This window comes from Nymphalis io, chromosome 7, assembly GCF_905147045.1.
Source record: "Nymphalis io chromosome 7, ilAglIoxx1.1, whole genome shotgun sequence".
Classification (NCBI taxonomy): domain Eukaryota; kingdom Metazoa; phylum Arthropoda; class Insecta; order Lepidoptera; family Nymphalidae; genus Nymphalis; species Nymphalis io.
In genome coordinates this window covers 6,375,754-6,391,679 of record NC_065894.1, presented here as the reverse complement: position 1 = coordinate 6,391,679, position 15,926 = coordinate 6,375,754, and the positions used below count along the sequence as shown (strand labels likewise).

The 15,926-nt window shown below is 32.1% G+C and overlaps 1 protein-coding gene across 1 annotated transcript; it reads right to left on the bottom strand.

Annotated features, from left to right (window-relative positions):
- Positions 1-1,125: 1,125 nt before the first annotated feature.
- Positions 1,126-15,502, bottom strand: LOC126769694 (homeobox protein Nkx-2.2-like). The gene is made up of 3 exons (XM_050488609.1): positions 15,165-15,502; positions 5,428-5,639; positions 1,126-2,784 (listed from the first exon to the last, which is right to left on the bottom strand). Exons 1-3 carry the CDS (start codon positions 15,314-15,316, stop codon positions 2,183-2,185), a joined length of 966 nt encoding a protein of 321 aa, XP_050344566.1. The 5' UTR covers positions 15,317-15,502; the 3' UTR covers positions 1,126-2,182.
- Positions 15,503-15,926: the final 424 nt, after the last annotated feature.

Here is a 15,926-nt window from a genome sequence, read left to right as displayed (position 1 = left end):
CAAGATCAGTAGTACCTTTATATCCTTATTAACTTATAATTATATTAAGAGGGATAGTATAGAAAGGTTTATATTATATTAAAAGGGTAGTATAGAAATAGGTAGGATAGAAAGTTTTTAAAAAAAAAACTATTTTGGCTTCTCTAGGTATTAATCAGATACTTTATAAAAATATTATGAAAATGAACAGAATTACGTCGACACATCTGTCTGTGCTTCGTTTGTTCATTCCGAGTTGGGGCAATAAAAGTTATTACAATTATCTGAAACGAAATCTGGAAAGCAGTGTTTACACCCACGGGAGTAGTATGTCGCCACGGACCTGAAAGCACATGAAGGTCCAGCGCCTGAACTATATCATGTCGCTTCGAATTGCTCTCTCTTACAGTATACCTGTATTTGAGTACTGTTCATTATGTTATTTACTATGAAAAAATTGTTAAAATTTGGCTTTACCGATTCAAATGATATGGGAAAAGCGCCACAATTAAGAATACTTATTTAATTCTTTAATAACTTGGTTCACGTTTAAGTTTAAGTACCCTAAAAATATTATAACCGTTAAAAACTCAAAAGTTAATTGTGTTTTTAAAACGTTCCTCAATTAATCTTCAAATTTTGTAGTTCGAAACTTTTTTTTTTTTGTTGATACGAAATGACAATTGATTACTATTATCAAAAAAAAAGTAGCTATTTGAAAACGGCTAGACTTATTACGGTGATTTAAACTTTATTCTATTGAAATTGATCTCGGATAGTTCCATACATTTTTCTTTGACGTATTCAGCCTTTTTCAGAACCTAGGATAAAACATTTTAGGGCAGCCAAACTAATATATACTTTCCATGGTTTTTGTGTATTATTGACTAAATGAAACAAACATCCAAGCATCCATCCAAGCAGCATCCAAGTTCATTTGCAAGTATATAAAGAAAGGTTGTTATATTAAAGTTAGTAGCGTGATATGTTGTTCAATTACAACTTATTTTACCCAAGAATATTTTACTAGTAGGATATTATAAATAGGATTGTTTTTAATGATTACTAAAGGAGTAAAAGAAAAATGTATATCATCAATCAATTTAATATTCACATAAGTTATATACTTAGTATTTAAACATTTATACAAATTCAACACATCGAATAGGGTATTGATGAAACACACTTATATTATTTTTCGTTGGAATGTTTATGAAGTATAAAAAAGAAATTATAAGAATCACATAAAATATATAATGTAAAAAAATTCAAGTCTGGTAAAAAGAAATATTATTCTTTATCAAACATATTTCATAAATCAATATGTACATAATATACATTTCCTAAGTTCTACACTATGTTTAAGCTATGAAATTATTTTATAAATATATTTTTTGGAATATACATAAATAACTATTCTCTAGGCGTATTCGACTATGATAATACTGAATCTTACGTCTAAATATTGCAATCTGATAAAATCTGGTCTTTTTTATAATGATATCTTAGATAATAATTGTTGCTTGCTTTTTACAATAATTTACAAATGAATACTAAAATGCAGTTCACTTAATAACTGAATTAAACTATTAATGTTGTATTTTTCATTCTCCTACAATCTAAAAGATTACACCAAAACTGTTTAAACTTGAAGTTGAACTATTTTTACTTAACTGTAAAAAATCATCTTAATTGAGAATAAATTTTGGCAAACATTTAAAAAATATATGAAAAGATTCTATGTGTTAAATTCTTCAAAATAGTTTGGAGTCCTTCTTTTAAGATTTCTTATTCGTTTAAGGTATTACAATAAAATAGGAACCAATACCATCAGTATTCGAGCTGGTAGTCAAAACTAAGTCATACATTACAATATTCTCAGAACGAAAAAAAAAATAGCCTTATTTTTTGTTTTACTTATGTAATAAATAAATATTGCGATGAATTTGCAAAAATATTTAAAGAGACCAATGCCAATATTCTGTTTCTATGTTACCTTCATACTTATCAGTTTGCTGTAAACCGATTGCATGCGTCAGACAGATAAGCGCGCCGTTGGACATACTGAATCTCCACGTATATATAAATGTACTCACATAAGAGCAAATTACATCGCTTAAAGCAAAACCGGTCTTTAAATATTGCAAAGCCTTCGCAAACGGCTACAACGACTAGTTAACCACTTCTTAATTTAGAAAATTATTCACCACCAACATCCACTGGGTTGAGGGCCGTGCCCCGTGACTGGCGGCTGATGATGCATCGGCTGATATGGAGGAAGAGACATACCAAGTGGAGGCAGCCCATCTGGCTTTCCGATGCACGGTCTGCCGTCCTTCACGAGTACCGGAACCGCTACACGTCTCGGTGAATTCAAACCACCAACGTTCAAATCATGCGTACCTTTTTCTTGAACGGCTCGCTTCGTTTTGTATCTGTGGTTTTGGAACCAAATCTTTACCTGTGTCGGCGTCAAACGTATTAAACTGGCTAGATGTTCTCTTTCTGGAGCCGATAGATATCTCTGTTGCCTGAACCGTCTTTCTAATTCATACGTTTGGGCCTTAGAGAATAAAACACGGCGTTTACGTTTCTTGTGTGAGAGACCGGAATCGTTGCCTGTCGGTGGCTGATCATGATCGTTGTCGTCATCGTGTTCTAAGCTGTGGTCGTGGTCGTGGTCGTGGTCGTGATCGTGGTCAAGACGGGCGTCAACGACGTTCGGAGACGAGGCCGCTGGGCCTATATAAGACAGCTCGGATGCACGAGACGTGCTATCCGGACTCGCTTGTTGTCCAATAATACCTATAACAAAAACTCTATTTAAAATTGACAATAATATATTATTAAAAATATATTAATATAAATATATAATATATCCAGAAATTCGTATGTATTGAAGTACTATTTAATTATCCGGTAAGCTTCAATCGATTTTATTAACTGTTATACATTTCAATTACTTGTAGTTCAAATCATATACAATGTTATTCGCATCTAAATCTCCACTTAATCTGTTAGGGTCGCTCTATTTAACTCCAACTAGAGAACGCACGCAAGAGAATAATGGGACATGAAAAAATCACCGCAAATAAAGCATTGTTCATTTGTTCTCCATTTTCCCCTTACATATTGGACACAGTTTCACACGGATGTGTCAGAAGGCGGGAGGAGGCTGGGCGTGGTAACGGTGGGGAGAGCGGGGAGACACCCACCCATCGGCAGCTGTACTATTGTTCTGAGAACATCTATAGTACTAAGCGTAGCTCGCGAAGATAATAGGTATTATTTTATTATGTGTAGGTATAGGAAACGTGCAATTAATTCTAATATAACGAAAAGTTATTAATTTTATCTCCTACAGTGTAATAATATATACTACTACTTAAGGATTTTGCAAAATAATCTATATAATAATAATGACAAAAGCTGTAACCTCAATGAATGAATATTATATTTGAACGATGGTATCAATAAATTGAAAATTCATAAAGTATTCATGTATTTATATCTCTCTTCATATTGCATTGTCGTTGTTTTGATGAAACAAAGGAAAAGTACCGGCGATTTTTAAATTTGGTTCATAACACGAGTGTATCTTTGCATTAACCAAGAACCATTACCGGAACAACAATGGAATCTATAACTGTCATCAAATAATGAACAAATAGCATCCCTAACAGCCGCAAACACTGTAATTGATAGCCAGCTGCCTCCCAATTCTCTATTGGTGACAAATTCGTTCCGCATCGCACCCCTCTAAAGTTAAACAATCGGTTAGCCCCCAATCTAAGGGCGTGACATTATGCTCCCCATTCAAAATGAAATTCAATAAAACTATCATATTTGCTATACATAAGAACTTTCTTAAACTACAACCTACAAATATCGACAATCCTCATTTTTTCAAATCGTTAAAAATTAAATACGCTCATTTAGAAATAAAAAATACCAAAATAGTATATACTGAAATCTTCGTATAGCTACTACGATTAACAGTGATTGCCAAAAACCTATGTATAAAATTATATATTGGTATAGTTAAAATTTTTGACATGACGAAATTAGGTAAAAGTAAATATAAAATATTTATAATTAAAAAAAGCTTAGGATTTATTTATGATAATCAGGATAAAAACTATTTTTTTTTTCTAAAATAATGTAATATTAAAGAACAGTGTCAAAAAACGGATAATATTTCTCGCGGCAGATATGCCTCGTGAACCATTTACCGGTTTTATTTAGTTTATTTAATCACGACACGTGGGATTAGTATTTTTGAACAAGCAATCAAATATATCAACGAGTGCCGAAATATTAGATAAGAGATAAACATAATTAATGACAACCACAGATTAGCGGCTGAAGGCACTCGATTGGAGGAGCATTTCAAAAAATAATCTCGCCCTCTCGACGCCGACTACCGAACACCTATTATATTCGAGTGGGTCAATATATTTGTGTATGATAATTCGTCTAGGTACTTGTCTTCATTGAGAGTGATAAATTTGAAGATATTCAAATTGAAGTTTTATCGCTAAAATGTGTTTTTGTATCGTCCTTAAACTGTTAACGTCGAAATTATTTTTAAATAAAAAATACAATATTTTGCGTACACGCAGCGTGTTGTTGATGGATTTTTCCTATGTATTATATGTATTTCTTATATTACACAGGTGACATTCTACATAATATCGCATTTTATCTGTTATCTTCGGATAAATGTGTCATTTCGTAAAGACAAGTTAAAATATTTTTCCTTTATAGTTAAGCATGATATCTGCGAGAAATACAGTTATGATAAATACTCCTGATAAATGAAAATAATATTAGTTTTACACATCGAAATATTATTTTCAAACAGTCAAATCATTTTATCCCCTTACAATCATAATATATTCCTATATTATGTATATCTAATATTCCTATTTGTTATTCAATTAGCACTAAACTTAGGAGGACGCCTTATTGTGATTTTTCACTGTGGTTATTATTCCTATTAACCATGGTAAAAAATCACAATGCTTACATTTTATAAAGCCAAAACATACGGCTGTATATAAGTATAACAAAACGTCTGTACAGAATGTTACAAGAGCTACTCTAGTGGAGTTCGGCTTTTGTGTGATTTTACCGCACTTGTTTAATGTAAAGCTGTTATAAACTCACGCTAAGCATCATTATCTAAAGTTGCTCTTCATAGAAAGCACTGACAAAACACTCAGAAGTTTAACCTGAGACCAATTTATCAAAATAAATTACAGTTGCACTTATACTGACAAAAACTGTAAACAGACTGTGACTAAAGATTCATTGTATGAAAACCAAACATAAAACCTGGACCTGAATAGAATATACTTTTTATATAAGGATGTGTGATGTATTAATACTATTAAACAGTAGTGTGTATATGTATACTGTATATATATTAATAGATATGTTGCTAACCGGTGGCATCGTGTTGATCCAAGGATAGCCAAGGTTGATGATGTCTCAATAGTTCATGCGAATAATGCTGAGGCGGCGCGTAGGGCGGTAGCTCTAGCGAGCTGAGGCTGCCCTGCGCTGGAGCTTCTAAGCCTTTAGCTTCATTGAGGCCCAGAATATCAGATATTTGAAATCCTGGCCGCTGACCCGGCATCTTCATACTATCAAGTAATCTGCAACAATAAGATTATTTATATTATTATAAATTTCATAATTGAAAATGATCGTTTTAAAATTTGTGACTACGAATATGTAAATTACGCTTGACAAAGACTTAAACGCGTTAATTCTAAAAATTTAATAATTCTTAGTGTTTTAATTTTATTATACCGGTGTTTATTATTGCTGTTGCCTAATTGTATGATTCCGGTAGAGTAGAATAGAGCTAGCCGTTCTCATCATGTGGGTGTTGTGAGAGCTGATTATTTTCATTTAGAGCATGAATCACTATCATCAAACTTTGAAACGCTTTGACCATTCGTGTGGTTAATGGTAACCAATCCGCAAATAAAAGTATATTTATATATATAAATGGTTGTTCAGTAAAGTCTACCCAACCCTATTTCATGCAGTGCTATAACGAATGAACTGCGCCAAAGAAGTGGTATAATGGCAAGGGAATAATGATTTATCTGCTAATACCAATATTTGTAATAAAAGAATCACGAAAAAAATATATTTTTGAAAATTCGTTTCATACATACGTATATACCAAGAACGTAAATCTGTCACTCAATATTATCCCTACGCATAACAAAAACGACTCAAGGGCATATAATTGAAAAGAAACATACACAAATTCCGTCATGAATTGATGACCGTACTTTGTTAAGTGTGAACCTCTCCAGAAAACGTGACCTACATAAAAGACCGACTGAGGACTCAAGAAGGACTAAAGAGTCAGATGTCTATTAAAACATCAAAATTACATGTAGCTGTGAAATGTTCCAGGGTGTTGTACGTGACGTTATGAATGAGCGGCTTCATAAGCGGACGGCGGCGGACTTTAACAGGTTGTAAACATAATTATTAACAAGCTCTCACTAGGATGCAAGGAAATTGTCACATGTGATGGTTCAAAGAATTGTAAGAATAAAACAATTAAAGCGACTATCGCAATTATTTTATTTGTTTTCCAAATATGATAAATATTTCCGAAAATAATTTCGAACACATACTGAATTTTATATAGCTATATATAATATAAATTTACTGCTATTAACTTGACACGAATCGCACTTTTAAGATCGCGAAATAGCTCTTACCCTGGGAAAGCGGAACGAAAAGCCGCCGGATAGAGAGCTGGTAAGAAAGCAGGTCCCCATGGCGGCAGCAATATAGGGCTCCATGCTAACAAGGAAGCCGGCGGCAGCAACGGCGGCGGCGAGCGCGCACTTTCACCCTCCTCACACTTCATCTCCCGACCGGGAGAACTCGCCTTCGGAATAATCTTGGAAACTAACACGAAACACCCGCGTGAACACGTGCTGCGTCTCGCGACGCTGCGCTCGCACTAAACAACCCTCGAGTGGCCCTCGGGGTGAAGAACACCCCGCACCGCCCTCGTACTTCGACAGCCTACTCAGCTCAGTTTGAGGGTGCTCCACTGACCTCCGCCAATCACAGCTTTCGTTCGACTGGGCGGGTCGTAAACAAACCAATCGCGACGCTCCTGAAGCCTTCCCAACAAAAAAAACTGGAGTATACTTTTGAATAGAGGAGCTTTCGACGTAGCGTTACGTTATGTTGCTTTTGTAATGAGTGCGCGCGTTAAGCCCATTGTTGAGCCGGGTTCGTTATGGAGGCCGCTCTAAATGCCCGGATAACGATATTCATTTAGAGTGTTTTTAATAACTCGATGTAAGCTCATGGTGATTTTTTTCGGCTTTTTCTGTTACAATATGATGGGAACGTATTTATACACTGCCTATTTATCACCTACCATTAAGTATTGTCATAGTTCTTTTTTTTCAGAGTGAGGTTTTTATTAATTTTGAAATTTGTATATTTATTTTTACGTAACCCGCCACAGTTTTTTTACGTAAAAATAAATATACAAAATTCAAAATCATTAAAAAAATATATTTGAATGTACCGGGTATTTGAACAGATAAAAATATAAAGAGACAACATTCAGATCCTTTGCAAAGTTGCACATGTGCTAATACTTAGCACAATGCCTCTCGAAAAACAATGCAAAGTACGATGGAGTTCCATGAACAGGTACAAAACCTGCATTTATCAGTTTATGACTTGCACGTGTGGGCCGACGCATTGTTTCATCTCCTGCCTGTTATAGTTTTAGTTATTGTTTATATTTAACTAAACTACGAAAACTACGAGTAATAATAATTTAAAAATAATATATCAATAGGTAATAAGATATTTTATTAAATGTAACGACACATTTGGACATATTTAGATATAATGAATTATATTATTATTTTTGCCTAATGATATATGTATCATTTATTTTTGTATAACTAAATATTATACTTCATCTAGTTTGCATTGATTGCAAATGTGAATATTAAAACATTCTGTAACCCTGTCTTAATTTATAAGATCCGATAATAAGACTTGTATATTTGACATAATTTAAAAACATTTTGGTTTAATAATGATGGTTTTGATCAAATTCCCAAAAAATATTGTTGTGTTCGAAACACGTTTCTCAATAAAAGATATTTTTACTTTACATTCTGTCAAATTTAAACTTACCTTAAAAATACTTACAAATACAAAACTAAAAAGAGATGTTTTTTTTTTCGATTACTCAACTCATGATTAAGTACTCGTACAACGCGACATAACTAGAAATCCTTTGTAGAAAATTCTTGTGCATCTGTTCTTTATTATGTAAGTTATCGATTATCCAAAGGGATTAGTAGAAGCAGGTGTGCAACTGATAATAATTAGCTTAAACAATGCAAAAGAATATTGTCCAATCCTACAAAATAATTAACTTCTTCTTAAGAATACAATTTGATATAATCAATGATGAAATAAAGTTTGTAGATTATTATAATGTTTTAATAAAAAAATATATTAATAAAAGCGTAGGTAAAGCTACTGTTTTCAGGTTCATCCTGTGAGACTGACTTATTACAAAATTATGATTCAAAAATTCTCATTAACCTACTTTATTTACTGCATTTAGTAGGTAAGCAATATCTGGCATAAATTAAATTTTAACTATACACAACTGACATTCACGTCAAATTTTATTAGACTATCCAGCCTCTCGATTTCCATAACAGTTTGAGTAAGTAACTTTTTTTGCATTCGTTTTTAATGTAAGACGATATTTTTAATAAGCACCGCACTCTTGTTATGATTTCCGGAATTTGATGAAGTTCTTTAATTTATATAACACGAAAAAATATGGCTTATGTATAAAATAACAGTAATATAAATAAAATAATTTAATTGCTAAGAAAATGTACAAAAAATACGACTATATTACCCAAATACAAATTCACTTCAGCTCTCCCGATCCTTGTCTTATAACTACAAAAGTCTTAAATGTCCTTATTGTTTAAATGCCATTTAAGGGTTTTGAGAGTTCGTTTCTGTCCAGGTGTTTATAATCCGTTCCATATGTTACAATTTCTTTTTGTAACTAGTAATTGTCTCCAGAAATAATTATGACCACAGGCAATATTAAATATAATACTTGGGCCTTTTTTATAAATAGGATTCAAAGTCAAAATCTTTATTCAATAAATACGTACCGATATGTACTCATTGTCAAAACTCTACAACGAATTCAGAATGAAACCTCAGGTCTGAGAAGAACCGGCAAATAAAACTCAGCTTTTTTTTAATTTTTGCTTACAATATAAATATATATATTTGAAAAAGCACAAAGGCTATCGTTTTATACCGAAGATGTATTATCATTAATTTGTTTTATATCCTTTAACACAAAAACTTCACGTAACAATTGTTTCTTTTTTATTTTATATTTGAAAATTTTTGAACGTTTTCTGGGATAAACTAAACTCTCAAAAATTACTAACAATAAATAAAAATTTATTTAAAAATATTATGGTGATTCAAAAATTGATGCGCTTAAAGTATTCGATGCGTTAAAGGGCAACAATAACAAAGGGCAATTATTCATATTGGGAACCAACCCCTAAGTGGCGTGCAGCGCACCGATGTAAAATGTTTAATTGACTTATTGAGAATGAGTTTTTAAAATATCTACCCATCGCTTTATAATCGACGTTTTTCTTTTTTTAGAGTATAAGCGAAATAATTAGATAATGTACATATTTTAAATAGTTCAGTTTATAGCAATCAATTTCGACTATTCAATAATATACATTATTTGTATATTATTATACAAATAATATATAATATATATAGTTACCGCAAATATTGGTAAAAGTATTAGTAGTACGCAAGATTTAATAATTTTACATATTCTATATAAATTATTCCATTTATGAAAAATATATATCATACTTGTAAGCTAAATATATGATGCTAATACGTTACTTTTATAATCATTATGTTGATAGAGTATTTTTAGAAATTCTGCCATATGTGTATTCTACCAACTCGCATTGGAGCAGCGTGGTGGGATAAGCTCCAAACCTTCTCCTCAAAAGGGAGAGGAGGCCTTAGCCTAGCAGTAGGACATTAACAGGTTGTTACTGTACAGTACTATAGAGTATTTTTATTTATATAATGGAAATGAATAATAATACCCACAAATATATTTTTATTAAAAAAATATACCACGCAGCATGTAAATTTTGTCTATACTACACTGAGGTAAGCTGCGAGGGCCAGATTTGTAAGGGGAGGGCGGCAGGTGCTCGCGCCCTCTGCTACTTTTCTACAATCATCAGATACTACTCGTATAACTATATATCTTAAATTACAACTGATATTAAATTTTAGTATTTTAAATCATGCTAATATTATTAGGATTATATATTAGGATTTGCCGCCCATTTTTCAGATTTATATGCATATATGGTAATGTTTATTACTACGTACATTATGTTAACTTAGATATAGTTTAAGATGGACTATACTTTTGTTTTGTATATATATATGTGTGAAACATACTATATATAATAAGACATTTTCAACTTGACATACCTAAGACAAAGCAATAACTTATTACCAAAGCTTTTTTTATAAGGTATTTTCTAGATCTTCAAAATATGTACTTACTCTGAATTTATCGATATTTTTAATATATGCACTCATAAATCATAATAATTATTAAATAAATATAACGAGGCCTTCTTATAAAAATAAATGACATTGCAGTTTAAGCTTTTGACTATTACTCATTAAAATATATTGTCGTGTACCTTTTACAATATAGACCGTGCGAGCAGAGAAAGCAACTTTATTGGATATTATATATACCACATTACACACTCATTAACTCTAAATATAACAAGATAATGCTATTAGCAACTGATACTTCAATCAATACAGTAGATCTATGTATAGTAACGCTGCTGTGGTCATTTAGAGCAAATGTATAGTACTCCAAATTAGTTATGGTGTGTAAATAAAAAATATAACAAATAAGTAACTAGTTTAGGTATTTAAGACAAGCTTGCAGCCAACAACAAACAAATTTAAGTGAATATTGCTGCGGCAAATAATTGACTGGTGGTAGGGCTTTGTGCAAGCTCGTCTGGGTAGGTACCACCCACTCATCAGATATTCTACCGCAAAACAGCAATACTTGATATTGTTGTGTTCCGGTTTGAAGGGTGAGTGAGCCAGTGTAATTACAGGCACAAGGGACATAAAATCTTAGTTCCCAAGGTTGGTGGCGCATTGGCTATAAGCGATGGTTGACATTTCTTACAATGCAAATGTCTAAGGGCGTTTGGTGACCACTTACCATCAGGTGGCCCATATGCTCGTCCACCTTCCTATTCTATAAAAAAAAAAAAATACTTACATCTAAATGCCACATACAATTCTAAAATACCAGACATAAAACAAACTACACGAAACTGTACTACTGAGTGTTCGAGCCATTTCAATACATTAGCTTACAAAACTAATGAAATTGACTCACGGAATCGCTGAAGTGAACTAATAGAAAGATATATTTCCAAATCCAATAATACTTGCTACATGATATGTATTAATATTGAATACGCAGTTTTATTGGTATAGTAGAGACACACTATAACATTTTTTTGCATGGGTATAATTATGGGCATATTTTACCCCAAAAGGTTTTTTTATACAAAATATGCATATATATATTTAACAATTACCAACTAGAACGGTGTACTAAGCTATTTTTACAGTATAAATTTACTGCATACTATGTATAATTATTGTGTATATATTTTTTGATTCTAGAATCAAAAGATAGTAAAACCCATGCAGGTTCTAAGGTTGAAAGAAAGAGATCCCTTTTTAATTATGTATAATATATACAATTTAGCATATTTTTTTTGTATATTAATTTTAATGTTATGGGTAACAGTAACAGTAACAGCTTATTAATGTCCCACTGCTGGGCTAAGGCCTCCTCTCCCTTTTTGAGGAGAAGGTTTAGAGCTTATTCTACCACGCTGCTCCAATGCGGGTTGGTAGAATACACATGTGACATAATTTCAATGAAATTAGACACATGCAGGTTTCCTCACGATGTTTTCCTTCACCGTCAAGCACGAGATGAATTATAATTACAAATTAAAAATTCAGTGGTGCTTACCCGGGTTTGAACCCACGATCATCGGTTAACACTAGGCCGTCTCGGCTTATGTTATAAGTACAAAAAGAAAATAAAAAAACAAACATACAATGTCCAACGATCTAGTGGCTCGAACACAAACCTTTTCTTTTTTATGTTCATATATATTAATTTCATACTTTGTTTCTATATTTTAATATGTACGAAAATGCCAATTCAAATTACACGTTGCAAGAAACTTTTAATCTAAAAATATTATAAGGTAGGAATTAGAAAGGTATGCGTAGATACAGTTATATTAAAGTTCTAACATTAAATACTACAGACAGAGTTAGACAAATCATATGCTTGCAGAAAAGACCTAAATTGCCAAATATTTTTAGTGAAAACGAGGTAAATATTAGTTACTTTTGTAAACGTAAGGTTGTATATTTTTATTAGACTCAGAAAAACCTTCCTTTGTAAATACTAAATTTTCTTTCTTCAAAATTATATACTTTTTAAAACAAAATGAAATGTTATTTGAGCATGTACCGTTAAACCGTGTTTATACGGATTCTACTAACAAATTGTCACTGTATCTATATAGTGATCGTTGCCGTTTTTCTGTTTTCCTATTATTTTATTTTATTATCGACTATTGTTATAAGAGTTAAGAATTAAGTTTGGTTTTGACACAACGGTATATGTTAACATCATATGGGTTCGGTTCTGATTCGAATAAATACTGACGATTCAAAGTTGGATCGGAATTGAATCGGGAACGTATCGTAATCGTTATAAATTAGTAGAATTCGGCCCCAGGAACCGACAAACAAATATCTGTTAACGCTTGATTATGTATTGTTCTGTAAAAGTGATTTAATGGATTTTGGTGCGTACAATATAAAATGTACATTGTTAAATAAAAAATATTCATAGTACCAAATCTAAAATAAATACATTAACTACGTAATGTATTTTATATCAATATCGAAACCTAGCATTATGAGCTAAATTCGAAGAGACAATCATTTCATATTTGCAATGGTAATGATAAAATAATAGGGGCTGATAGCCGACACGATAGGAAAGTAATTTGTGTAAAAGTTTAGACGGTATATTATATTGTACCGTGCCCCCCGCGCGATTCGTACCAAGCGCCGTTTATCGCGAGAAAAAACTACCCTATGACCAGACTGTCATTACCTCTTTGCTACAGTACCGCCTGACAAAACAAATTACATGACAATTTTCGTACGTAATGCCTCAATTACAAACAATGAAGCCTGCTAAATCAAGGCTACTGTGGCTTTTAAGCCGACAAAAACGTAACAAAACGAATTACTTCCAGTATTCGTGACAAAAACACATCATACATAATATTCGTCCGTCAGCACCTATTCTACTTATAGAAAATTTACGATGTACAAAGTTTCCCAATAACGAAAACTTTACTACGGCAAGCGAGAGTAAAAGTCGATGAGATTTCATGAATATTTTGTTATGACAATCTGGTTAGGCGTATTGGGCCTAAATGATCGCAAGCACGACAAGCCGCGAAGAGGGCTTCCGAACCAATTAAGGGCTCCACGAAGGCATGGGAGAAGACACAGCTGACGGATTACGAGTTCGATGGTACTCACTGCGATTCACTGCCACTGGAACGATTGGCGTAGAACACGCAAGGAACGCCAACCAACCGAGAACATTTTTTATAAAGTTCAGATTTTTATTTAATAAAAAACATGTAAAAACAATGAATTTCTATAAATAAATAATTTTTTTTTTTTCGTAACACTATTGGTTTTCATGATTTGACCATAGCATGGGTCTTCATATCAAGTTACTTATACATATGATTCATAATTCCTATAAAATGATGGAGTCATAAGTAAGTAGAAGTGATTTGATTACTATCATTATATTGGAAGCAACACAACACTACATGTTTTTAACAAAAACAATTTTTAAAAAACGGTTTTTATAAAACTATATAAAAGTATCAGTATTTTTAATTTTTCGTGCTCCTTTTTTAAATTCACCACACTGTCAAAAAGACAATTGCCAATTGTTCTTTATTTCAATATTATAGTGAAATGTAAAGTGAGGTAGCTTTTGTGTGCAATAAAGTTATACGCCGTGCTTATAGTCAATTTTCATGCACTCAGGTACAATAATGACATATTTATATGGTATTTCTACGATTATCACATTTTTCCAGTAACTGGTAGCCTAGAATCACGTAGCTATTTTATTAAATTTAATATTAGTAAATGTACACTTTTTATAAAACAATGTCTATGTATATTCTACATATGTATTTAATAAGGAAATAATGTAACGCATTATAGGTACATGCCTATTTGCATTATGATTTTTCTTTTGTAAAATGTTTGAACTAATACCAATGTTATATTATTAAGTTTCTAATTAAGATTTTGCTGGCATTTTAAATTTTAAAACTAAAATAAGGTTAGAAAACAAATAATATTCTAAAAGACTATATTAAATGTAGATTAAGCTTAATCAATCTATGCATCGCCCTGGACTACAGTATTATTTTTAAATATTTCCTAATTGTTATACATTTTATGGTACAGAAGTAGTTTATTTTAATGAGCATGTTTCAAGTTTATTTTATATAAAATAATCCACACTGCGTTTTCATCAGCAACCGTCGGCAAACTGCATAAGACGTAGATACTGCGAGTCATTTAATGGACAATCCCGAGAATCTATACATTTTCTCGGAAATTGTTAATATTTAACGTAAGGATTACGCTATTACATACCATTGTGACTTTCATACAGCAACATATTATGTTATTTGCATAATGCTCGCACATCGACATATTATATATACGTACATAAACTTTTAACTTACATCGATAACAATGGGGATATTGTATTTTACAGTATTGCCGAGACGATTACGCGAAGAGGAAGCTTGAAAAATATCTTTGAAAGATTATTGTATTTTTTAATGTTTAACAAAACTTATTACACTGTAATAACTACTTACGCATAAGTGCCATAACGATAGTCTTCTTCGACCTGCGGTTGTCTGTACTGACAGTTCGGATCAGCACCATAGTCCGCAGGAGTAATAGACCAGTTGTTGTCGTAGTTGTAATAGTCACCGTAGCCCATCTCACCGTCGCCCATCATTCTCATTATACACCAACCAACACGATACACAATGAAAATCGTGAACAAAAGTCTAATTAACTTTAATATATAACATTAATCAGTTCCGACGAAAGAACATAATCCATTTACTGCCTTAAATCTCTGTCGATAAGATGCGTGATGTATAATTATTATTTATTGAACGGTCAGTTCCGTACGACAAACTGCAAGCGATCATATCGACTGATCGATGCCTCAGCGAGCGTTATCAATAAAATTATATCGTTATCATATCTAGCAGCTTTCCCCAACGATACGGGACTTTTATAATGTGACAACTCACACCGACGCCAATATTATAGCAGATACCTTTATCTCTACCTTACCTTCAGATACAACGTGCAGTTGTCAACGCTGTTATAGAATCCTGGAATGACAGGTTCTCGTGTTAAGTTGTATGATAAAGCGCATTGAATTAAATCGTTTAAGTTCATGTATGTACGATTTCTAAATTTAATATTATTTACAACTATATTGTTACATAAAACTATCAAAAACTTCATTCCTTATTACAAAGTATTTTTTTAATAAGTGATATTTAAAATTTTAATTTTTCAAGTTTCCCCACAAGCTCGTATTATATTTATATATATGT

What these genes read in the sequence shown, in the direction of transcription:
- LOC126769694 (XM_050488609.1), bottom strand. Translation starts at nt 15,316, where the DNA reads ATGAGAATGATGGGCGACGGTGAGATGGGCTACGGTGACTATTACAAC. An exon ending in TATCGTTATGGCACTTATGC is followed by an intron (nt 5,640 to 15,164) that starts GTAAGTAGTTAT and finishes TTATTGTTGCAG; the next exon opens with ATTACTTGATAGTATGAAGA. An exon ending in GGATCAACACGATGCCACCG is followed by an intron (nt 2,785 to 5,427) that starts GTTAGCAACATA and finishes TTTTTGTTATAG; the next exon opens with GTATTATTGGACAACAAGCG.